Genomic DNA, 24,410 nt, shown 5'->3' with positions numbered 1-24,410 from the left:
CTACTCTGATATGTACTTTTGAAGCAGAAACATATTGACTTTAAGATTATTGGTATTAGAAGCAAGCGATACTAAAATTATTCATGAAAATGTCCCACTTGTTGGACAAATGATGCCACTGATGATTTTTTTTAATATAAGAGCTTGACTTCACCTACTTTCAGCACAAATTGTTCCACGTCCAATGGCATATGATATTCTATTCTAATTTTATTCTAAGAGGGTGTTTCCTTCACATTTTTTTCAGTGCTCTGTCCAAGGAAAACGAGTAGTGGAGACTTTGAACAACTTTACCTACCAGGCTACTTAGTTGTACCCATTTATATATTTGACCCCTTTTTTTAACAGTGCAATGAAATTTAATTGCTTGAAGTTTATGCCAAACTTGATAGATATAGACTCATAAAAGAGATATATGTGTTAGTAATAAGTTGAGACAGTTAATAGTTTGTTGCAATTTATGTTATTTGATACTAGTAAACTGGAAAATCACTAGGAAAACTTTCACTCTTCATTCTTTCAACTACCTCAGTTTTCAGATTATTTAGTTGCTTGATTGATCACAAATATTGCTTCTTATTATTACAGTTTTGAACTTTTATTTTTCTAAATAGAGAACGAACACTAATGACAAGAAAGCCAAGCTAGGACAATAGTTGCGAAACATTGTGGCAATTCAACGAATAGCATTGATGTTTCCTTCACATTTTTTGGTATCACTCACTGTGTTTAATGAAACAAGCTAATTATTAGTACTTGTTAGCCACCAATACTTGTCTCACTATGCAGGTTTCCTTTTTTGTTAGTACTTGTTTAATCGTTAGAAGCTTGAACTAGAGATTCATTAGTTGATGTAGATAGTAATTATTTAAAATCCATGTAATTAGTTACTAGTTATTTAAGGGTCAGAGCTCATAGCATAAAACTATTTAGTGCTAAAATTAGTTTCAACTTTCAACACTCTAGCAGATTGAAAGGGTTAAATTTCTCCATTTTGGACCAAATAAAACAGAAGTGCACTTTAGATATAAACAATAGTCTAACAAATTTCCTTTTTGTCTGAAGAACCTAATGCCCCGTCCATGGTTATAGCCTGGTTTCCAAATAAAATTTGGACCTCCTTAGTTATTTGGGTTCTAATTTGTTTATGTTCGAATCAGTCAAACAGTGACATCAGAAATTCTTTTCCTGTTAAAAACCCCTGATTTTCAAATCTCAGAAAGTGCTTAACAAATTGCAGCTTAGTTATGCCTTGCAATCAAAGGATTTTGTTTATATAAACATAAGGTCATATCCACAGCTCAATATCAGAGTGGGGAAAGCATTATATCAAAATCAAATCACAAAAAAATTCGTAAATTCAGCCACCTCAATATCAAAATTTAAGTTTCATAATAAGGGCATATAGTATAGATCCAGGACAACAAAAGTAGCATCGAACTATGGCATCTGCTAACTACCATTAAAACTGAAACCAGAGGAACAAAAATCCACAATATTTTTACTTAATACAGAGAAAAACCATCGGAGACCATCTAGCGCAATCTTCTTGCTTCTCTCTCAGACTCAAGTAGGGTGAGAATGTCACCTTCTCTCACTGGTCCCTTCACATTCCTCATGATGTGGCGATTCTGATCATCCAGAAACTTGACTCTAACCTGGGTCACTTGCCCTCTAGACCCAGTGCGACCCATAACCTTGACAACGATAGCGTGCTTTATGCCAGTATCCATCCTGCTCGAACAAAAGTAACAATAAAAGGTTACGGCGGGAGAAGATTGCCAATATTGCATAAGTAATGACTACAAAATTTGCATACACATATTTAACATGTTTTAAATGCCAACTATCTAGTACACATGCCACATCATTGTCAACTATGGCTATGCAAAGATTTGAATAAATGCAAATCACACGACATGCAAACAACTACTACTACAACAAAATCACTGCCTCCTATGGGTTTTGTTCACAATGTAATATATTCCATAACCAAGGTTCTTGAATTTTCAATTGAAATCTAATCCAAACAACTAAGACAATAGCATCCAATTGAACAGGGAACAAATTAATGTTACTAAAACACAACAGCACTAGCAACCCAGATCATAGAAACTTTGATGGTTAAAATCTAACAAAAATTAACAGCTACTATATCATAATCATAGAAAGCCCAACTGATTGCTGTAAAAGGCTTAAGTACTCTAAAAAAAATTCAAGATACTGTACAGAATCTTAGAAAACATTTAATTATTCAAAACCTCTATTCCTGCAAATATGCCATAGAATATGACCCAATGCAAAATATAACCCAACAAAACATCTTCTAAAGAAGATTACACATAAACTTTACGAAACACACCTTAACTACTTTAAGTGAAAGATCAGGATTTTACAAAACAGTCATAAATCATTACGGAGATCTAGAATAGGATGTCAATGCAAGGGGAAAACGTATCTTTATTATAAGAAACAATATATTTAAGAAAAAAATAACAAATATAATGATAAAGGAGATATAGAACTAAAATTTGGAAAACAAAATACACTAGCTCAACAAGACCACGGAAGCCGCCAAAAAATTCTCTTTAGGGGGATACGAATTAGAAAGTAGGTACATAATCACCTAAATACTGAAAAAATAAACTAAAAAACAATAATTTAGGGGAAAATTGAAACGACGTAACAACAAAGAAGGAGAAAAGAAAGGATTGATATCAATAAGCTTGAATAGAAGAATTAATAGCAATGGCTGAGGGCGTAGGTACCTGAGATTTGAGGAGGCGCTTGTAGCTGCTGCTGCTTGCTCTTCTTACTCGTCAGGGAGGATTGAAAGAAAATAACCCTAATTCTAACTATTAAGCTTTTATAGTGTGATATGTAACTCGTGAATTGTCAATTCTGCCCTCTAGAATGCTTAAAATAAAGTAACTATTTTGGTTAGAAAGTAATTAACCAAATTTATTAAATTTAGTTATGAGAAAAAGATAGATAAGTCTTTATCTTTTTAATTTCAAGATACATAAATTTTTACTTAATTGAAAAAATAAAAACGTTTTTAATCTTTTAAAATATGAGATATTCAAGTCTTTTTATTCAAAATATATAATATCGGTCTCCAAAAAAACTTAAATGTTTTGTATTTTAAAAAATAAAAAATATTTTTATATTTTTAATTAGTTGAGAACTTATTCATTTTTGAGATAAGAAATCAAAGGTTTATTTATCGTTTGCTCTTTAGTTATTATATTTATACTTAATATTTCTATTAACATAAATTTGGATCTTCTAAATTTTAGATTTTCACTTTAGAAGATAAATTGAGATTTTTTTTATCATTGAATACTTTCTATCTCATGTTTTCTCTTGTTCCACTTATAAAATAAATAGTAATAGATCATATTTTATCTTCTAAAATAAAATTTAAAATTTAAAAAATTCAAATCCATTAAGATTATGTTTACTAAGTTGGCTTCTAGCCTTCTACTTCTAATTACTAATCTCAATTTTAGGGAAAATTACTATATTAAGTCAAGGAAAAGACTGATTCATGAATCAACCAAGAGTCATTTATATATAGTTCGAATTAGGCCTAATTTAAATTCTAATTACATGTCTGATTCGAATTACACTCACAGTAATTTGAATCAGGGTGATTCGAATTACATTCACATATGCTGCACATAGTAATTTAAATTGGCCAGATTCGAATTACTCATGATTTAATTCTGCCCATTCTTTTATTAAAAAATTAATAATTGATTAAAAAAATAATTTAAAAATTAAAAAATATATATTTTATTTCATGCATTAAAAAAAAGCTAACAAAATATTTAATTTCGAGACTTCTTTCAAATATTAATGAGCTATCAATTCAAATTTCATACAATACTCTTTTGCCCATTTTTAATAGCTCATGAATATTTTTTTATAAAATTTTTTAATAAATTTATTTAAATTATACCACAAAAAATATTTTATTATATTATACAAAATAATTTTAAAAAATAGTTTAAAAGATATTAGGAGTACTATAAACATTCGTAATGTCCTAGAATTATTATTTTTTAATCAATTATTAATTTTTTAATAAAAGAATAGGCAGAATTAAATCATGAGTAATTCGAATCTGGCCAATTCGAATTACTATATGCAGTGTGTGTGAGTGTAATTCGAATCACCCTGTGGGTGTAATGTTCCTGACACCGACTAAATAATCAACATTACTGTAATTAGAATTGTCACTATCATTCCAGCAAGAAAAGTCTTTTTCCATATCAATCAAAATTGAGTCTTCACTTGCACTGGTATTTTTAACAGGAGCAAAACTATCCATTGAGTTACTTAGCCCACACCTGTATGATTGATTCGAATTAGTGGGTGTGTGCTTGTGTGAGTAATTCGAATCCGTGTGATTCGAATTACATGAAATTAGAGATCGAATTAGACTGATTTGAACTATATATAAATAGTTCTTGGTTGATTCATGAACCAGTTTTTAGTTTAGCGTATTTATGTAATTTTTTCCTCCCTTAGCTTAATATAGTCATTTGCCCACAATTTTAATAATTTGAATTTTTCGTTTTTTTAGTCAATGAACGAATAAAAAAGTAAATCAAGACAATAATTTAGTACCTGAGCTCAAAATCACATGATTATGAATGTTGAATGGGTATTATTATTTTATTTTTTTAATTTGATATTTCTAAATTTTAAGATTAGTATTAATAATAAAATATTAAAATGTGATCATTTTAACAACTAAATATATATACTTTAAATCCTAGACCAATAAAAATATATAAAACAAAATTGAGGAAAAACATGCAAAAATTTTAACAAAGATGCCTTAAAAAGTAAAAATCATGAGATACAGGCTGTATTTAGATTATAGTTTGCAAACATAGATTTGACCATGATTTTTGTAATGCTGATTTTGATCGAAATTAGGTTTAGTAGTTCAATATGATTTGTTTTGAAAATTTATTTATCTCAAAAGTAGATATAATAATGTTGTTTGAATTGTATTGATAAAATTTAATTTTGTTTGTAAAATTATTCAAAGCAACTTATAAATAGGGGTGGCAAACGGGCCTAAACCCGCCGGGCCGGCCCGCGTAACCCGCCAAAAAAGGCGGGTTGGGCTGAAAAATTGGGACCGCCAAATAGCAAAAGCCCGCCTAACCCGCACCGCTTAAACCGCGGGTTTTGGCGGGCTTTGGCGGGGCGGGGCGGGCTTCCCCGCCGGGCTAAGGTTTTTTTTAGTGAGGGGGTATTTTTGCAATTTTTTTCCTAAAACCTAACTTCCCCCAACCTAACTTACAAGAGTATGAAGATAAAAATTGAGTGTTTTGAATTATGTTTATGTTATTTTGGAGACAATATTTATAATTATGTTTTGGATTATGTTTATTTTGCTTTGGAGAGAATATTTATACTTATATTTTGAATGAAAATTTGGTTTATAATTATATTTATTAGATATTTATAATTACAAAGACTTTAATGTTTGTGAATATAAAAAATATAATTTTTTATGCCATTAGAAATTATAAATTTATTAATATGGTTGTGAAATTATATATATTACTTAGTAGTTAATAATAAAAAAAAAAGAAGAGCTTAGGCGGGCTTAGCCCGCCAACCCGCCAGCCCGCAGTTAGGCGGGGCGGGCTAGGATTCTAGGACCGCCTAATTAGGCGGGGCGGGGCGGGCTTCCCCGCTTGCCACCCCTACTTATAAATTACAAACTTCAGAGTAAAAAGCAAAAACTCCTAACCACATTTTAGTGATGTAACTCACTCCATTACTTCGAAACATCTGTCCTTCATTCTGTTATATATTTCAGCCAAAGCTTTTTGACATGCATGGGGATGTAGCTCAAATGGTAGAGCGCTCGCTTTGCATGCGAGAGGCACGGGGTTCGATCCCCCGCATCTCCATTTCTTTTTGTTTTCCAAATTGTTTATTAATTGATTTTGTTTTTTTTTTTTAACAGGAAAAGCAGGGGATTAATCACTAAAATCTTCGCAGCAGTGTTGGTAGTTTATCTATAGTCTCCAAAGTTTCTTTGCAAATTCAAATCTCTAATCTCTAAAACCAAACCATAATCTGAAAAACAGGGTAAAAAGTGACTCCACATAACAACAGCTTCACATCTTTGTCCTGTATGCTGTATATTATCATTGAGCGCTATCGTAGAAGTAATCAAGTAACACGTGTAAGTTTCATGATTTGTGTTCCTAATCAAATCTACATATGTTAATGGTATTCATTACACAAATTGCACGTGCCTTCCCCCAGCAAGTTGATGCATACATAACTATACAACATATGTTACTGATTCTTACACATTTTTCATTATTAGCAAGTGCTAATTGTTTCAATCTAGTTTGGATTAGAGATCTTAAACAGATCCTCTCTCATTTAGACCTACAAAAACTATATCCATATGATAACTATATAAAAGGTTGCGCCAGGACTAGTTGCTATAGTTCTGGAGGGTAGTCTCTCACGCAACAACCCAACAGCCGGCACCGGTTGTCCATAGGCCAATTGTGTGAGAGCTTTCCCTTATGTGAGTCTATTCTCTTCAGTATCTTTTCTTTTGGGATTGGATTTTCGACTTCTTCGCATTGATCTCAAATGTGTTTGACTTGGAAACCGTGAAATCCTCGTCATCAATGAGTGACTCTTCAACTATCTCATAACCAGAATCTGGTAGTAAGGAGAATAAAATATGGTTGGAGAGTGCCCACTGTGAGACCAAACTGCCGTTGGAGTTGAAAATAGGAAAAAGATTATTCTATGCGCAACAACAACATAGCCTTATTTTACTAACTGAAAATGAACTACATGAATCAAAAGTCATTGTGTATTTGTAGCGAAAATGTTTACATATAACCTTACTTGACCACCTAATGGCTAATTCAAAGTCTTTTTGAACTTTTAAAAACACATTATGCTACGTTATATAGAAATATTTTTACACACTTTATACTATAAGTCTATAATAGTGCCGCATATTCTCAGCCTTCACGTTCCATTTCTATCTAAAGGAGCATGTCGAATTAACTCAACCATGTATGATCATATAACACTAATTGCTTTATGATCTAATAGTTAAAGCTTCATAGAATCAATTAGATCAAGCCTAGATTTTTCTTTCCACGTGTTGTGCAAACTCTCGAGTAAAAACACTTCTCACATCAGAATATACCTGAAAAAGTTGGCATCCATCCACAATGGAATCATTTTTAACACTTCACCAAGTGCGTCATTTCAATATTTAGCTTAATGCTTTCTAACGTTAGGTACTATTATGAATATGTCGTCATGAAGTGTTTTTCTACATCATATCTTTTGACTTGAGTTGTTCATCACATCAAAGAGACTGGCATAACACACATTAACTCAAATAAATAAATAAAATAATCGTCGTGTACGTATGACAATAGATTTTGTAGATTACCTTCCCTTCAAGTTAAAAAAAAAGGGTGGAACATGTTTAGTAGTTAGTTTCATTGCTTATTGTGAAATTGAAATCTAAAATATTGGGGAAGTTATGACATTTGTACAAGGCACAAGGCCCCCAAATCTGAAGTTATCACATTCATACGTAAATCATGCACAACATTCTGTCTCGTCATCTTGTGATTAAACATGGAAAATGCCATGACAATGCTGAAGATAAGAAATAACAAATATATTCTGTCCAGAACAGACAACCTCACGAAAAAGATGGTTACGGCAATGACTTTCATCATTTCATGCAAAGTTGAGTAGTGTCATGCCACTGTGACTAAACGTATATGATTTGGTCATACCCTTCTACTCCGAAACTAGTTAGGCTTTCATGGGCTCCGCACGTGGCCTCCATAATCCAAGCCTATATTTGTGTGCATATTTCAATATTAACTTCCTCTGCAAAACCAGAAACTAGGTTTAGAAAGTGAACTATACAATTGTACGTTTCAAGAACAAAAGAAATCAGTATTTCAATCATACAAAAAGGTAAAAAGTGGGTCATTTTAGTCCCAATTAATAAGTCCTAGGATTGATCGAACGAGAACAGTCTCACCGCCCACCACCAAAGCACCATCACAGCAGCAGCAGCAACATCACATTCATCCATCTTCTCCTTCATTTCATCCCTACCTTCTTTCAGCCCTCAACCACAACTTAAAATGTCAATATCCCAAAATCCCTAAAGAATATTCAGTTCAAAGAAACTAGCAAAGAGGAGTGAGTACGAATTAGTGGCAGCGTAAGGATACAATACTGGTGTAAGGGCAGCTTAGACATGACAAACTCTCAGATTTGCCGCTTCTTCTGATGGAGGTGAGGAGGTGTGGAGCAGGAGTAGTGACTTTGGTGGCTGCAGTGTGATGCCAGTGGCAGTGCGGAGTGATGATGGCGGGAGGGAATTTGTGGTGGGGCAGTAGCACCAATGAGGAAGAGGGAAAATGTGCCAAGGGTGTAGGTTGTTTTAGGATTTCTAATTCATTATGATGATGGTGATGGTGTTGGTGGTGGTGATGTCATTGTTGGTGGCAACATGGTGAAATTGGAAAAGAAAAAGTTGACTAACCATTGACCGATAGAAATTTAAATATAAGGGTCAAATTAAAATGTTCTAAAACATTTTATGTAAAAATTGAAACAAAATAGAACTTAAGGGTAAAATTGAACCGAAATACAAATGTTGAGGGGCGTAAAATATACTTTTCCATAATAGAATTATATTAACATTAACCAAACACCTAGACCACAGTACACCAATCAAAATTTCTAAATACAAGTGGAAAAACTGAACCAGTTAGGATGTAATTGTGAGTTTTATTTCGGAGGGGAAGGGCGGGATAGGAAAGGCTTTTGAAAGAGTAACATGAACTTACAACAACTTTCAAAACCCCCTACCTTCCTCCGTTCCATTCCCTTCAAAAATGAAACTCACAAAAACAGCCTTAATCTTTAGCTATTGCATATGTAATAGACAAGGTAGCGACACAACCCAATCAGGATGTGATGAATATTGCATGATTTAATGTGAGAAAAAAATTAGAAAAGTTAGCAGGGAAGCTGGGCCCATATGGTCATCGGTCCAGGAGGAGAGAAAATCGGAATAAGTGCCAGATGGATAAGGGGTATCGATAGTATGCTAATTCTCTCAAATTCCCCTAGTTGTCTTTCACTTTCTCAAATTCTACCTCCATATAAGTCCCTCTCTTGTCAAAATTCTTATCTCAATGCTATTGTACAACATGAATGCATGTTTGTCCAGTTCAATAGAATGGTTCGGAATCGTAACCTCAAGAAACTAATCTCAAGCTTATTTACTTCTTTTCATTTACATTGACTGATAACAGTTTATGATGCATCATAATAGGACGTAGCAAAGAAAGCAAGTAAAGAGCAAAGGATTACATGTTTGCAAGGAGTTAGAAATTCTGGTATTCCAACCTTCACTGCATCATCAAGCACAGTTGCACAAAACAAACAATCATTCAAATTACATTGAAAGACTTAGTTTTTGAGAGACTAAACACAAAAAAAACATATGAAAAGTCCTAAGTTGAGGATGAAAATGCAGATAGGGTATACAATGGGAAATGATAGGTAGCATACCAATGTATTGGGTTGATTTGGAGAAGAATCTAGAAGAAGAAGAAGAAGAATGATGAGGGAGCAGTTTTGGTGTTGTTGGGGGAAAACTAGAGGCTCTGGTTCTAATTATCCTCTGCAACCATGTTGCCATTGTCGAATGAGCGAAAATGCCTGACACAATTCAACAACACCATGCTTTATAGTGGAAAGCGGACCTATATATAATATGTATCATATAAAATTTTAATCTAATAATCTACTAACATATTCATAAGAACATAATCTCAAGGCATCAAAAGGCAAAAAGCCATGGAGTCTTAAACATAAATAAACCAGCATAAAACATGAACATAAATACATTAAATCTAGTTATCTATTGCGTAAAGATGCATTCTCATTATAAAGTAATAAGAGGCAAGGCATCCTTTGATTCGTTCTCCAATTCATTTCCTATAAATAAAGCAACAATTTACCCAAATCAACAACAACAACAATCCACAAAAACATCAACAAAATGAAGCAGCAGCAGAAATTGATAGAGCACAATGAAGCAGTAGCAGCAGCAATATATAATAATAATCGACAATAAAAATCTTTTTTCTTTTTCAGTAACAAATCAATTTTACTTTATTGCAATGGCACATTAGACATAAATTTTACTTTCTTTGTATATGAAATTCTTTTGGGATACACATCAAACACGTAGATGACAATAACCTCATTCGGGGGTTCCATGCTTAAAGTGCAACAAAACCAACATAAAGCCACAGCCACAGTGGTTGAGGACGAGATATCAGCAAGGTTCTAAAAACTAAACCAGACATCGAATCGTTTAGGTTACTATTCAAAAGTTCAAAGGTCTAACTAGTTTAACCGTGGTTCAATAAGAATAACCAGATTATAATAAATTAATATATTAAACCATAAATAAGCACAGAATAACAAAAAGCATACTCTCTTTGTAAATTCAAAAATCAAAACTTCAAAATTATTAACTACAATCTCATACTCCCATAGTTTCATGAAACAACTCTCAGTCTCAAATATAAAAGGCAATACCCACAGGTACTTCAGCATTAATATTACTATTAATATCTGACAAATTAATTAGAGAAAATTATAACCGGACAATGCCAATCTGCAGGTCATTGAACTCAAAAAGCCAACAAGGCCTCAAAACCTGATATCTATATCATCACACATTTACCACACTCAAAGGTAAAATTTCCCCAAAGCATTTTACAGTCTTACAAAGTTCAGGATTTAGAGTTTACAAAAGCCTGATTCTAATTAGATATAATAGATAATAGTAGATAGATAAATATAATAGATAATAGATATAAGAAATGATAGATAGTAGATAAATAAATAACCTAAAAAGTAGATTGAAGAAACCCTTAATCCCTTCTATTCTTACGCGGTTCTCCCACACTTCATAGCATGCTTTACGCCGGTATCCACCCTGCTCGAACAAAAGCAACATCAAAAGGTTATGGAGGGAGAACAAGGTTGCCAATATTGCAGCATTAATGACTACAAAATTTGCATACACATATTCAACACGATTTAACTGCCACCTATCTAAGAACAAGTCGCGTCATAATTAATTATGGCTATGCAAAGATTTGAACAAATGAAAATCACTAAGATAGAAATGCAAACTACTACTACAACAAAATGAAAGAATCGATAACTAGAAGCTGGAAATGAAGAATTACTAGCAATGTTTAGAGCATAGGTACCTGAGTTTTGAGGAGGCGCTGGTAGAAGCTACTGGTGGTTCTTCTTCGTCAGGGAAGGATTCAAAGCAAAACACTAATTATTATAAAATGGGCCTTATAATTTGGGCCATACAGGGCCCAATACCACAAAATATTAGTGGGCCCAAATCCAAATTCCAAACCCAAATCACCGAACCGGACCAAACCGGTCAAAGCGAACCATTATTAGTTTATTACATACCATAGTCCATAGAGTTGAACTGAGTTGAAGAAACGAGTTGGTGGTTCTGCTTAGTGGCTTAGTGCTACCGCTACTGCGACGATGGTGGAGGTTCTCTTTGAAGATATCTTTAGAGTTGAAAGATTGAACCCTGATGACAAAAAATTATTTGACAAAGGTATTATTGTTGTTATTATTATTCAATTTTTATTATTGCTCATTTTTCTCTATAAATCTGTTGCCTTGCTTCCTATTATTGATGAGTTGAAGGTTTTAACTTTAGACGAATTTATTAAGCTGATCGCTACCTCTGTGTTAAAACACTGTTGTTCAATTGCAGTCTTTTTACGATTAACCTTTTTTTTAATCAAGATATTAAAAAAAAAAACTAAAAATGCAATATTGCATATTTATTTTGTTTAATTTTTCAGTTAAAATTGTACTTATTTATTTATATGTTTATTTTAATAAGCTGTATTTCATTGCATTGTGGAGTGTTATTTATTTATTTATTTATTTATTTTTTGGTGCTAGAATGGGAGTCTCAGTGTAAAACGGATTCTTTATTTATTTATTTTAAATTTAATTTTCTTGTGAAGCTAAGCTAGCTGATTCTATTACATTTTACTTTGATTTTTTTTTTCAAAATAACTATTTGCACTCCACTATTATATTACTTGACCTCTTTCGTGGTGTTTAAATCCAAAATTTCCATTAAAAAGCATGTTATCTGATGAGTGGGATTATTTGCTCTTATTAGAGACATTATTGTTAGATTTTGTTATCTGTATTTGATTCCAACACCTTGGCTTTGTGTGATGTTGAAGTTACTCGCATTGAAGCAAGGAGTGAAAGGTTTGACATGTTTATGCACCTCGACATCAATTCTGAGTTATATCCATTAAAGGTTGGTCAGAAATTCGCACTCCTGCTTGTTCCAACGCTTAATCCGGATGGAACACCAGACACTGGGTATTATGTTCAGGTAAATTGTTGTCATGTCTTATGTCTTATCTTCTTGTTCAGGTAAATGGTTTGTTCCAAGTTCCAACGATGAATGTATATCTTTTCGTGTGTATTAGACAATGTGAGCATTGAAATTCTAAGGTGTGTGACAATCTTTAGTTGTAGTAACATTGCCATAAGATTTCTGTTTGATAGTTTGGAGCTTTTGTTCATCATAATCTTGGAATTTAGATCACGAATAGAGTTGATGTGGCAAGAGAATGTTTTCTTCTCCTAAGTATATTTCTTGAATGTTTTCTTCTCCTAAATACATCTGATATTTGTGGACTAATAATAGGTAATTACAAAGTCTATAGTTCCCTTTATAATTCATCTGTTTTCTTTGTTCTCATGCTAGTTCTTTTATCCCCCATTACTGATAAAATCAATCATCTTTAATTTGAGTTTTTCTTACTGAATTCTTTGATTTTCTTTGTTTTCCAGAACAATCGGCTATCATTGGCCGAGAATTTTGAATATGTCATGTATGGGAAGCTCTATAGGGTATCAGAGGGTTCAGGGCGTGAAAAAGCGTAAGTTTAACAATGATGCTTTTAATAATTAATATAATTCCTGCATAGTTTGCTTGTCTTGGTAACTGACACAAACCACAAATATAAAAGTTGAGATAGAAAAATGTGTTTGTATCCAAGGACAGATATACGACATTATCTCCGAGAACACAATTATTTGTATTTTCTTCCTTTCTAAAGAATGGAGAGACATGTAGAGGATGTTGTTTCCAAGTAGCAGCACCATAGTTATAGCTGAACTTTATCCAATTAAATTATAATTCAATGTTGCAGAGTCTTTTACATTTCCCCTCCTTTATATGGTTTATTGTTTTTGAATTATAGGGAGATAAATATTTCATTTGGTGGACTTCTGATGATGTTGAAGGGAGAACCCTCTCAATTCAACAAGTTTGAGCTTGATCAGAGGTTGTTTCTTCTGATGAGGAAAGTCTGAGAAAATTGAAAGTGCATATCAACGAGGATGTAGCGAAACTTTGTTGTAACAATCAGAACCACCTATTTTGTTCATGTTAATGTGATGCTTGTGACCAGATGTTTGGAAATCAAAATATTTTGGTGATTTGATTGTAAGTTAACTCTACGTTTGCCAGTTATCCGAACATGATGGAATAATTTGGTTTAAATTATCTACAAATGTATTACTCTGTTTTTTAATAGGTATTTAATCTGTGTGCATTGTAAGTGTATATATGATATATCTAAAAAAATAATAATGATTCTCTCATAGCAAAATATCTCCATGATAAAATATCCAAATTCCATAAAAGTTTATCTGTGAAAAAAATAAGAAAAGATGCACAAGAAATGCAGGGAGGACAGAGGATAGTAAGGAATGTTGCAAATCTCTTGACAAATGGGAAAATTTTGCATATGCCAATAGTTACATACAGAAATGGAAAAATGTCTTCTCTTATGAGAAAACTTAAGCAACATTTCAAAACTCTTTCCACCTTCTAAGTTACAAAATTTTAAGATCCTGTGTGTTTTAACATTCTCTGCATTACTACCCTCAGTTCCATTTTCCTTATTTACATTACTTTCATCTTCCTTACTGTGTGTTCTGTTCAGTGCCCTTGTGTTTCTGTGCTACTTTCATGACTATCTTCATTCTTGGGAGTTACTTCCATAGGTCCTACCTTTGCTTCAAGATTCTTGACAATAGATTTGAACATTCTCATGTCGCGAGCCTCTGCTAACCTGGTGCCTGATGATGCCTGTCATAAAGCGTGCGAATACCGGTTAAACAAAGAAAAATTCGGGAATCTATATCCTCAAAACGATATTGGAAACCGAATCGAAACTGGTCAATTAAGTTTACAATTAAGGCTATTTGACAAGAGGATAACTCTAAAATTCATGTTCTCTCAAACTCTCCTTTGTTATTTGGTCTAAACAACTCAGAATCAAACCTTAGATCTATTGCTCAAAGGGAACAAAATCACTAGAATCAGCCGAATTTCCTAAATGTTATGATCATAAGCTAAATAATAGGTAATCCAACAGAACTGTACTGAAATAAATCAAGAGGTCAAGTGCAAGAAGCTGTTCTCAAGCAGAATTCTTGAGTAACTTATAAAATGAACAAAAAGATACATGATACTAATACACTATTCAATCAAGCAACAAATTTGGTCTATATATATTATAGTTTTGTGGTGAAAGAACAAATGAAACTAATCAATAAAATTTTTCAGCTCAAGGCCCCTGTTAATGTGTGTCTAGTTAATGTAAATCATAAGTTAAACCATTAGTTCATAGCACAAAACAATCAAAATTAACAGTGCCGTTGCGTTAATGAGATTAGAAAGGTAACACAATCTTTTCAGTAGTTCCTCAATAATTAATTTGAAAATCTTTTCAAGTCTTCAGAATGTCATCAAACACAACATTATCCTACTTAAAATTTATACAGCAAAAGTTGTTATAATGCATATCTTGACTAACCTGCATAATTTTCTCCACTCGTCGGCTGAGATCTTCAGCAGTTGCTTCCCTGTGGATGCCTTTAAGCACGTGCATCAAGTGTGTCTTAACGTCGTCTGAGCAATGCTTTTCAATCATACATTGAGCAACAGCAGCTCTACAACCTACTCCATAAAATGGACAGTTCACAATCTTCATCGGACAAACAGTTATGCAGTGCCGGTCCATATCACGTCTCATAATGCTATCCGAGCACTTCTGTTCACATGAAATTATCTTGAAAGGACAGGTCGAGTCATGCTGCTCAAAATGAGCTGAGCAAAACATGGCGTCACATCCCTCATTTTGACAGAATGCAGTTCTAAAGTTGCAAACATCAACATGATTGTCAAGATCTTCTTGAGAATGAAAACTTTCATTGCAGTGATATGCATTCTTGAAATCAACATTCTTAAGCAGAGATTTGGCGATAGTTTCTCTTCTATCAAAGGACCAAAATCCATTCATTTCCATCTCCTGAATAAAATCATCTACTTTGTCTTCTCTCCAATCACTTAGCAGCCATCCAGAGACCTGACTAACGAGATTCCTCTTTGAAATAACAAACTCATCAACGAAATAAGAAATAATATCAAACGGATGATCCAATACTTCACCTTGTGGATCACCTTCTAAGATAACAGACTCAGCAACAAATGATTCACTTCTTTGTGTGAGATAATCTATCATTTCCTTTCTGAAATTACCTGCCACTGAACCAGGTGTGGAGAAGGGATATCCTGTCGTGTTATCGACGCAGGCACAAGCCAATCCTGGAAGGAACATTTCAGCCAGCTTGTGAACTACTTCTGTATCACAATTACCACAATGGAGCATGGGACCTGCAACTTTTCCATCTTCTTCAATCTTCTCAGGAACCTTCTCAAAACCAAGGTCCACTTCGGTTGTAGGAGGGATCTTGCTGGGTGAATCCTTCAATCAAGTTTCAGATAATATAAAAAAAAAAAAATTTAAGCTTCATAAATTCATTGTTTCCAGCATCATCCACATCAAATTCCTAGATCCCAATATTTTCAACATCTACTGATAAATGTTGACTGAATTCTGGATATCATTGCATTTCAATTTTCCAAAATATCATCATCATTTTCTTTTTCAGAAAAAAAAATAAATTCTTTACGCCGATGAATTTTCAAAATCCGGTTTTTCCATTCCCAAGCTGAGAGAAACCTTAAAAACACACAGCATTGAGAAATTGAAACAGAAAAGAATCGGAATTTCTTTCAATGCAGCGCAACCCAAATGATTTGAATAAAACCAAACCATGAATTAAAACAACTAGATCAAACAAATCCTATAATCTCAATAATCATTTACAAAAAAATATGATATATTCGGGGGGAAAAACAAGAACTTACCGACATGGGTTGGTGTGAGATCTAATTGTACGATGTTGCGTGAAGGGTCATTGATTCCGATAACCTTAAAAGGAAGAGAGAGTCAGAGAGACAAAGAGAAAGAAGGGATCAACTAATTATAGGCTCCAACTGTTGCTTCTTTCTTTCCATTTTTGTTTTCTCTTATTTTTTGTGTGTAATGCTCCAACTGTTCTAACCGTCCAATATTATAATGTGTTTGTCAGCATTCACCAAGGAATATACTAAATAACTAATTTGGATTGGTGGAGTACTCGACTCACTCATTGCTTAAACAAGTGTCGAGGATTCGAATCTTGCAGCAAATTATTGGCCAACGGCAGACCATAAATGGAGCTCAATTTTGAGATAGATTAGTCCTTAACTTGCTGAATTGAGAGATACCGTGAGCAACTAAAAAAAAGAAATACTCTAAATGTCCAAGTTTAATTAATAATAGATGTTTACTCACTCGAACACATCTTCATGTGAAAATTGTATGATGAACCATTAAATCGTTTCATATGTTTAATTTAATATATTTGACTAAATCATCTAACAGTTAGTAATATTATCTTCACAGAAAAGACGTCTTATTAGAAGTAGTCACCTTAATAATATTAATTTTAATAGAAGTATAGAGTTAGTCTTGTAATATAGTTTAATATTGATTGATTGTACCCACTTACTTTGTTAACAAGACTAATCATGAGGCTGAATTTTGTTCATTAGAAAAGCTGATTTAACTTTGTTGCTTTAATTTTCTTTTACTGTGATTAAAGTTTCTGGTTGCAATAGTTCACACAACTACACAAACAGTACAGAGCTTGATCAAATGTCTCACTTAAGCTTAAGCTTGTTCATTTGAATGATGTGAAATTGCGAATTAAACATTTTCACTTAATCATCTTTTCTTGTTTGGAATGTTTCTACCTTTAGTAGATTTAAAAAAAAAAATAAAGAAAAGAAAACTTTGAAATGAAATTTTGTGATATGAACAATAATTTGTCAACTTTGAACTGCTATAGTTGTAATGCATCTCTTCAACATGACTGATTTTTCTGAAATCCTTGTTCCACTAAAAAGCATGCACTTAGCTACCCTCAGTATATATATCTGTAACAAAAATTCTTTCTAATAAAATTAAATAAGATTAGTCGATGAATTGGATGCAGATAATTAAGGATTACTAGAATTCCTAACTCGCACTTTCTTATTTGATCTTTATCATTGTAAACTTAGGAGTATATATGTGAAGTCATAAATTTGTCTAAGGAGCTTTGAATTATTATGACTACAATTCATATCATAAGTAAAAATTTAAATTAGAAGGATGTATATATATATATATAAAGTTATATCAATAACATAGTAGTTTGGATTAATTTTTTTAAAAATATTTTTTTTTGTCAAAAAAGTAATTTTGTCTTTAGATAAAAAATTTAAGAAGTAATTTTAATTTTAATTTTTTTAATACACATTTCATTAAAATATTTTTAAAAAATTTAGTTTTCTCAGAAAGCAACTGTATTGCTTACTTAAAATAGCAAAAGCATTGCTTTTTTAGTTAGAAATTTTTTTTAAAAAAATCCTAATAAAACCTATATACTTATGTAAAAATAGTTTTTTAATTCTTTCTTCAAAAAAATCAATTCAAATGATGATGAGAACAAATACTCTTCTCATTTTAAACTAACTATTTAAAAATAAAAATATATACATATTAAGAAAATAATAAATACAAATTTGTCATTAAATTTAGGACGTTATTAAAAAACAATTCATGTAAATTTAATTTTTAAAAAGACGCAATTAATATCTTTGAAAGATAAGATATTATATCACTAAAAGATTAGCAGAAAAAAGATAGGCCAAACTGCAAAATCTTCCATTTTAATTAAGGAACCCAGATTTCTTAATTACCTTGTGTTCCAAGCAACTTTACAAAACACAAACACTTCACTTGATAGGGTTTTTCTATTTTCATCTAATCAACAATTCTCTGTTATCGTTGCATTCTACTGAGTACGATGATGTTTTGTGTTCCAAAGTCTTCAACTTTTGTTCCTCCCAAGAAATCTTCAGATGCTGCCAACAAGAGGGTACCCAAAAAAAGAGTTTTTTCGTCTTCAGAATTATGCAGCAATGTTGATGGATTCAACAACAACAACAGTAACAGTAACAGCGTTGTTCTTGATTCTCGTCCCAACAAGAGAGCTAAGGTGGAAAAGAGTGAAGAAAATTCAAGCATGAAGAAGGGTACTACTACTGATGCAGTAAAGGAACGTGAAGAGAAGAAGAAACGAAGTTCTTCGGGTATGGATGAATTCAAGAATACGCAATGTTCAGTAACGCTGAAAAGGTTATTGGTTCATCCAGACGGAGTGTATTTCAAGAAAGGAAAGGCTTTGATGGATTTGGAGAGGATTAAGCGGAAGCTATGGAATAATTTGTACAACGAAACTGATCAATTTGCTGCTGATATCAGAACGGTGTTTCGCAATGTCATGTCCCAGTACCCCTCGGGGCATGAAGTTCATCGAACCGCCGCAAAGTTAAGTGATCTTTTCGAGACAAAGTGGAAGAATTTGGAGGGAAGATGGCTAGCTGAGAAGGAAAACAAGTTAGAGAAAGAAGAGCCAAAGCCAAATTCAAAGCCTTTGAAATCGAATGCAGAGGAGAAAAGGAAAAAACTTGCTGAAGCTATTGCCAAAGCTAAATTGGTATTGGAGAAGAAGAGAACCAATGAAGCTGCACAACGGAACAGGGTTTACTTGCAAAGGAAGAAACAGAGGGAGATGATGCAGAGAATGGAGAGAACAATTTTCTTTGATGATGCTTTCAAGTCCTTTCAGGATTTGGAAAACTTGTGTGGCCATTCACTGACACATTATTGCACAAAGGGAAATCCATTGTTGAAGAACCTTACAGGTTTGGTTCTTAGGGAAGAAGATTTTGAAGACAACAACTTTCTTAGTGAGGATTTGGAAGAAGAAGTTTTCTGATATTGTTCAATTTTGAGTAGTATTTGATTGTAGTTAATTTGGAATTGACTTGAAACAATTGTAAGTATTTTTATGTTGGCATCAATGACATTGTTTATATGTTTATATTCATCAATGTTACTCTCATCAGTGCTACCTCCTTTACTGCGTGAACTATCAATTGGAGGCCATTAGGCTATTTATGATAAAATTGTGAAAGAATAGAAAAAGAAAAGATGAAGAAATTTTATTAATTGTTGATTCATTGAATTGAATTGAATTATAAAGGTAAAACTAAATATGTATAGAGCATTGGCCTAAGAAAAATAAAAGATAAGATAAGATAAGAAAATAACATAAAAATAAGATAATAAAGACTAAATTTGTTGGGTTGAATTTGTGAGCCACTGAGACTTTTCTTTTTTATTGTTATCGACTAAGGTGGAAGGGTAGTTTAATAATTTACACATCTCCCATTGTTCCTCCCACACATGGTTTCCACTTTCCAGTGAGTGCTATACTCCCATCACTACAAGAGTTGAGGATCGATTGATTTGTCTGATACAGGACATCCACACTGTAGCCTGAGACATCTTCAAATCAGCTACAGTGAGAAACTGGTGAGCTCTGAAGCATTCATGAATACAGCGAGTGTGTGAAGAGCCTCCAAAGGAAGGTTGGATCTTTCACACTTGATGTTGGAATGCAAGGGACTTGCCCACCTCACCTCCCTCCAAACTTTAACTATTCTGTTTTATGATAATGATATATTTGAATGTATTTAGTAAGAAAATGTGACAAATTTAAACTTGAAGGAGTTTTTGCTAATTAATATGAGAGATTAAGAAATAAAGAATAATAAAATCTTATGTAGCATGTATAAGTAGGCCTAACAATGTAATAGTAAGAGTGTTAGCATGTATAAGTTTAAAAATTTCAATATTTGTAAATGAAAATTTTCATAATTATTATTATTATGACACTTCTAATATATATATATACCAAAAGATGATTGGTTCATTTTCAAATTTTGCCAAGTAAACAAAATTGCTGACATGGCATCGTTAGAAAGAAAAATATGGCTTAAACACAATATAGAAAAACTTAGGTATCAAACTTTTATATATAAAAATAGATTTGTTTGCAAACACAACTCCTCGGGCGACTGAAGACGACGCCTTGAATCAGTTTACACCAAAATTTTATAACTATGCTAGCATGGATCTTGTCACCAACCTTGATGCACAAAAATTTTGTTCAGAAAAAGGGTAGTTTCAAAATTAGTTGTTACTTTTAGGTGAAGCCAGGCAAGAGCTAAAAAAGGAGGTTCTATTAAGTATTCCTTCCATCATTTGTCCACTTTACATACATAAGAATTCATGTGTGGTTATTGGTAATGCTCACAATGTTCATTTCTAGATATTCTACACCAGCATAGACACCTTTATTACAAGTAATTTAACGACAAATTCAAACGTTTGACATAAAAATCCAGAACTAACCAAATTTCTACTTGAACCAAAAGTAGAGTTACTCAGAATGAGGAACTAAAATAAGAGGTAACAAAAGGAGGTTCTGGCATTCAATGCAATTTCGAACAGATGCACAATATACCGGACAGAGAAAAAAGGATTAGAAAATTGAGCATCATAGTTTCATTTTAATACTTTTGGGGTCTGTTAAATTAATTGCATTGAACACACAATTCACAACGTTACATCGTCTAATACGTCACGAAAAACAAAATATTTATGATAACTAAAACTTACAGCCCAAAAGGAAAAACAAAACTGGGCAGAAGAATAGTAAGAATACAGGTTTCTAGTTCCTTTCTAATACTCAATCGGTAAATTAAAAGCTGAATACTAGTATTATGTTGGTGGCTAGACACATTTAAAAAACTATACTACCACATCATAGATAATGGTGGTAGCTTCCAAGAGCCAAAAACTTCAGAACTTCATTCGAAGAACAGGTTATCAATCTACTTCAGGCAAGTGTCACATCTGCACTTTGTTATCGTCTTAACCCGTTATCAAATGCTACATCTGGTTAATCTTCTTCAGTGCCAAAAGGGGTCGTCGATAGCAGATTACTTGTAGTTTCCCAGAGCTTAAGTGCTAAACCAGCATCTCTTGAAAGTATTGAAGGTTCAATAGTCCTACCTATTCCCCCAAAGAAGTAAGCTCCAGAAGTTCCCTGAAATCAATATTAAGCTAACTATACTCCATAATCCATACATGATTATAATAAATGATCAAATGCAACACAAGAAAAGTGTAACATGTATGCACTTTGCATGTATGCATACAAGCGAAAGAGCTACAGTAAAATTAACACAACAAAAAGAACAGAATCTTTCAATTCATTGTTGTGAACCTTGATATTAATTTCCTACTTTATGAGAAAATTTTTGTTTATTTCCAAAGTTAATGTGGACCAAAAAAAGAAACCTAATTAGTCCCATGAAAAGTGTACTTACTGGTGGCGCAAGGGCAGCATCAATTATGGAACTGACCCCATATTCAGGGGATTGCAAAAGGCCCAGATACTTCAGTACAAAGTGTGCCGACAAGGAAAGGAGGGATGGAACTTCTCTCAAAATATTTGTTTGTACAACTCCAGGATCTGCAGCACTAATGTCAACAATATGGAAACTGAATGTTAACAATAATAAAGCTTAAACACAACTTTTAACACACATAATTAAATTTTCTAGTTTAACTCATGAAAGCTGGAGAAGTAAATGGAAAAACAGAAGAAAAGTACAACATAGCACTTGGGAACAGCATTTTCGTAGAGCACTAGGAAATAAGACCAACAAAGGGCAACGTAAGTAAGAAGATTTGTAACTGCATACGCGACAAAGATCTGGTGAGATTTTTCCCTCAAGCGTAGCTGTCGATGAAGCTCAAAGGTGAAGAGGAGAAGGAACACTTCAACAAATTATATTCTAGTTAGGAATTAGGTCTAAAGACATAAAATAAGGTGCATAAATTCACCAAATATAGCTTACATTTAGAATACTCATAGATGTTTGCATATGGATATTGCATATAACTCAAAAATCTTTTCCCAGATACAGTTCGATCATCAACCTGCATATCAGTAACTGAAGAACAGAGCCTGAGCAGGGTTTGTAGGAGGAGCACTGTGATCTAATTGAGAAGATTCGAACTCATGCAACATAGTCACCAAACAAAAATATAGATAAAAAGTACGGATTATAATAATTAATTAACTATACATACCATTTCGATGAGTAAAGGATGTGACATTCACAATTCTGGAAGATACATTACTGCTTTCGAGAAGTGGTAACAAAAGGTTTGTCAAAACAAATGCACCAATGTAATTTGTACCGATCATCCTGGGAGGAATGGCTTGAATCATTCATCGATTTCAAAAATTACTATTAATTATAAAACTAAGACGCCAGACAAATGTGAAGTGTATGAGTACAAAACAGCTATTTACTCTGGATCAAGGACCCAGAAAATAAATTCATTTTTGCTACACTTCCATGCGTCTTTCCCTGTTTTGGTAGCACAAAGTTCATGTTGATCATACATTATAAACATTGCCTCCAGAGGCTTTACAATTATTAACTAACATAAAACCTAATTAATACGATGAGTGAATGTTAGGGGAGATCAAAAAGAGAGAGAAGTGTTTATTACTGATCATATCCATCAGCTGTGGTTCTAGGTGAAGTTGCAAGTATTCCAGCACAATTTATCAATAGTTGTATTGAGCTGTGCAAATCAGAGTCCGACAGCCATTGCTGCAAGGACTTTCTGAACAATATTATTGATTCAACTGATGACAGGTCTACCTGAAAAGCTTTGAGGTGCGCATTTCTATTCCAAGCTTTGATCTTTCTTTCCGCCTATCAAACAATCAGAACACCCATAAAAAATTTACGGCGAGGTTGGAAATCACCACCATGATCTCATAATGTGTATAAAAGGTACCTCAAGCAACAACTGCTGCGATCGCCCAACTGCATTCACAACTAGAATCTTAGGCACACATTGCATAGACTAGGATTACAAGTTATTTGTTCACGGACAATGCAATCTATTTCTAGCATGATTATTAAAACCCCAAAATAATAATAAGAGGGGATTGAGAAAGACATAAGCATAAATAATTACCAAGCACAACAACATATCCTTCTTTGGAAAGTTCGTAAGCAGTATAAAATCCCAGGCCAGATGTTGCCTACACCAACAAAACAAACCCAAATCATATAATATAACAAAATTTCCATAACCAAAGAGAATGGCATGTACTTTAAATTCAATGGCACATATCATCAAACACATAGGATGCATGATTCTTCATGAACCAAAACTTTAGAAAATATAAATCCAATAAAAATATAAGTTAACTTTTATGCATTGTAACATACATCTAATCATGTATGATTAGATATAAAAAATTAATTCCAAAATTGGCATAAAATAATCAACTTTTGATTTTGAAGCCAAAGAGAAGAAGACTTACACCTGTGACCACAGCAACGGGCCTAACAGGAACTACACAAGGGGAACATCTGTAATATGATTTAGGTCGTTGGGAACAGAAGAAATCTTTGATTAATTGGTGATGAGAAAAGACAATGGAAAAGGTCCAAAGCAATCCCATTCTCCAGAATTGGATGGAGAAAAGGAAGAGGAGAGTTCTCCAAAGCTCCTTCACCAACGAAATCATGGCCAAGTTTTTTCCTTGTGATTCCTTTCAGGAAGAAGACAACAAAAAGGTGTTACTATTATACATGACTGAGTAAAATTGAAAGAGAATACAAAGAGTCAAAGAATGACATAATAATATTAGTTATGGATCTTATAACCGAAAATAGATGCTCTCACTTGCTAAAAAAAATTGAAGGAATAAAGTATGATCTTTAACTTTTTAGTTTTTATTGTGTTCTCTGTTATATTTTTTTTATTTCACTTATAAAATTAATGGTGAAATTATTCTTTATTTCTTTTACT

General features: G+C 33.0%; 5 protein-coding genes, 1 long non-coding RNA gene and 1 other non-coding gene across 12 annotated transcripts; 3 read left to right on the top strand and 4 right to left on the bottom strand.

Moving 5' to 3' along the window:
- Positions 1-1,373: 1,373 nt before the first annotated feature.
- LOC107475998 (40S ribosomal protein S28) lies at positions 1,374-2,878 on the bottom strand. Its single transcript, XM_016095711.3, has 2 exons — positions 2,769-2,878; positions 1,374-1,734 (listed from the first exon to the last, which is right to left on the bottom strand). The coding sequence occupies exon 2, from the start codon at positions 1,731-1,733 to the stop codon at positions 1,536-1,538; it is 198 nt and encodes a 65-aa protein (XP_015951197.1). The 5' UTR covers position 1,734; positions 2,769-2,878; the 3' UTR covers positions 1,374-1,535.
- A 2,991-nt stretch (positions 2,879-5,869) lies between these two features.
- TRNAA-UGC (transfer RNA alanine (anticodon UGC)) lies at positions 5,870-5,942 on the top strand. The gene has a single exon. It is a non-coding gene; the product is annotated as a tRNA-Ala (tRNA).
- Positions 5,943-9,438: 3,496 nt separating this feature from the next.
- Positions 9,439-11,400, bottom strand: LOC107475997 (uncharacterized). Its single transcript, XR_001589612.3, has 4 exons — positions 11,349-11,400; positions 10,980-11,068; positions 9,628-9,777; positions 9,439-9,467 (listed from the first exon to the last, which is right to left on the bottom strand). It is a non-coding gene; the product is annotated as an uncharacterized LOC107475997 (long non-coding RNA).
- A 162-nt stretch (positions 11,401-11,562) lies between these two features.
- On the top strand, positions 11,563-13,714 carry LOC107475996 (DNA-directed RNA polymerases II, IV and V subunit 8B). The gene is made up of 4 exons (XM_016095710.3): positions 11,563-11,725; positions 12,375-12,532; positions 12,997-13,085; positions 13,410-13,714. Exons 1-4 carry the CDS (start codon positions 11,650-11,652, stop codon positions 13,519-13,521), a joined length of 435 nt encoding a protein of 144 aa, XP_015951196.1. The 5' UTR covers positions 11,563-11,649; the 3' UTR covers positions 13,522-13,714.
- A 220-nt stretch (positions 13,715-13,934) lies between these two features.
- Positions 13,935-16,591, bottom strand: LOC107475994 (uncharacterized). Of its 2 annotated transcripts, none has more exons than XM_016095706.3 (3): positions 16,430-16,591; positions 15,033-15,983; positions 13,935-14,302 (listed from the first exon to the last, which is right to left on the bottom strand). In XM_016095706.3, exons 1-3 carry the CDS (start codon positions 16,433-16,435, stop codon positions 14,153-14,155), a joined length of 1,107 nt encoding a protein of 368 aa, XP_015951192.1. In that variant the 5' UTR covers positions 16,436-16,591; the 3' UTR covers positions 13,935-14,152. The 2 variants fall into 2 exon arrangements, with proteins under 2 accessions (XP_015951192.1, XP_020991766.1); XM_021136107.2 differs by having other exon boundaries at positions 15,033-15,972.
- A 1,865-nt stretch (positions 16,592-18,456) lies between these two features.
- LOC107476088 (transcription factor GTE1-like) lies at positions 18,457-19,431 on the top strand. Its single transcript, XM_016095835.1, has one exon. The coding sequence runs from the start codon at positions 18,457-18,459 to the stop codon at positions 19,429-19,431; it is 975 nt and encodes a 324-aa protein (XP_015951321.1).
- Positions 19,432-21,087: 1,656 nt separating this feature from the next.
- Positions 21,088-24,233, bottom strand: LOC107475995 (uncharacterized). 5 transcript variants are annotated; one of them, XM_016095707.3, is made up of 9 exons: positions 23,920-24,233; positions 23,568-23,634; positions 23,385-23,413; positions 23,091-23,299; positions 22,662-22,780; positions 22,427-22,522; positions 22,271-22,346; positions 21,893-22,046; positions 21,088-21,609 (listed from the first exon to the last, which is right to left on the bottom strand). In XM_016095707.3, the coding sequence occupies exons 1-9, from the start codon at positions 24,124-24,126 to the stop codon at positions 21,463-21,465; spliced, it is 1,104 nt and encodes a 367-aa protein (XP_015951193.1). In that variant the 5' UTR covers positions 24,127-24,233; the 3' UTR covers positions 21,088-21,462. The 5 variants fall into 5 exon arrangements, with proteins under 5 accessions (XP_015951193.1, XP_020991762.1, XP_052112847.1 ...); XM_016095709.3 differs by having other exon boundaries at positions 21,461-21,609; positions 22,264-22,346; positions 23,920-24,226; XM_021136104.2 differs by having other exon boundaries at positions 21,461-21,609; positions 21,893-22,038; positions 23,920-24,226.
- Between the last annotated feature and the right edge of the window lie 177 nt (positions 24,234-24,410).

Source organism: Arachis duranensis, chromosome 2 (genome assembly GCF_000817695.3).
Source record: "Arachis duranensis cultivar V14167 chromosome 2, aradu.V14167.gnm2.J7QH, whole genome shotgun sequence".
Classification (NCBI taxonomy): domain Eukaryota; kingdom Viridiplantae; phylum Streptophyta; class Magnoliopsida; order Fabales; family Fabaceae; genus Arachis; species Arachis duranensis.
Note: the sequence above shows the minus strand (reverse complement) of the source record. Positions and strands in the feature narration are given on the sequence as shown.

What these genes read in the sequence shown, in the direction of transcription:
- LOC107476088 (XM_016095835.1), top strand. Translation starts at nt 18,457, where the DNA reads ATGATGTTTTGTGTTCCAAAGTCTTCAACTTTTGTTCCTCCCAAGAAA.
- LOC107475998 (XM_016095711.3), bottom strand. Translation starts at nt 1,733, where the DNA reads ATGGATACTGGCATAAAGCACGCTATCGTTGTCAAGGTTATGGGTCGC.
- LOC107475995 (XM_016095707.3), bottom strand. Translation starts at nt 24,126, where the DNA reads ATGATTTCGTTGGTGAAGGAGCTTTGGAGAACTCTCCTCTTCCTTTTC. An exon ending in ACAGCTGATGGATATGATCA is followed by an intron (nt 22,781 to 23,090) that starts GTAATAAACACT and finishes CATTCCTCCCAG; the next exon opens with GATGATCGGTACAAATTACA. An exon ending in CATCTATGAGTATTCTAAAT is followed by an intron (nt 22,347 to 22,426) that starts GTAAGCTATATT and finishes AATTTGTTGAAG; the next exon opens with TGTTCCTTCTCCTCTTCACC.
- LOC107475994 (XM_016095706.3), bottom strand. An exon ending in GAGTGGAGAAAATTATGCAG is followed by an intron (nt 14,303 to 15,032) that starts GTTAGTCAAGAT and finishes GCTTTATGACAG; the next exon opens with GCATCATCAGGCACCAGGTT.
- LOC107475996 (XM_016095710.3), top strand. Translation starts at nt 11,650, where the DNA reads ATGGTGGAGGTTCTCTTTGAAGATATCTTTAGAGTTGAAAGATTGAAC. An exon ending in ACACTGGGTATTATGTTCAG is followed by an intron (nt 12,533 to 12,996) that starts GTAAATTGTTGT and finishes TTTGTTTTCCAG; the next exon opens with AACAATCGGCTATCATTGGC. An exon ending in GGTTCAGGGCGTGAAAAAGC is followed by an intron (nt 13,086 to 13,409) that starts GTAAGTTTAACA and finishes TTTGAATTATAG; the next exon opens with GGAGATAAATATTTCATTTG.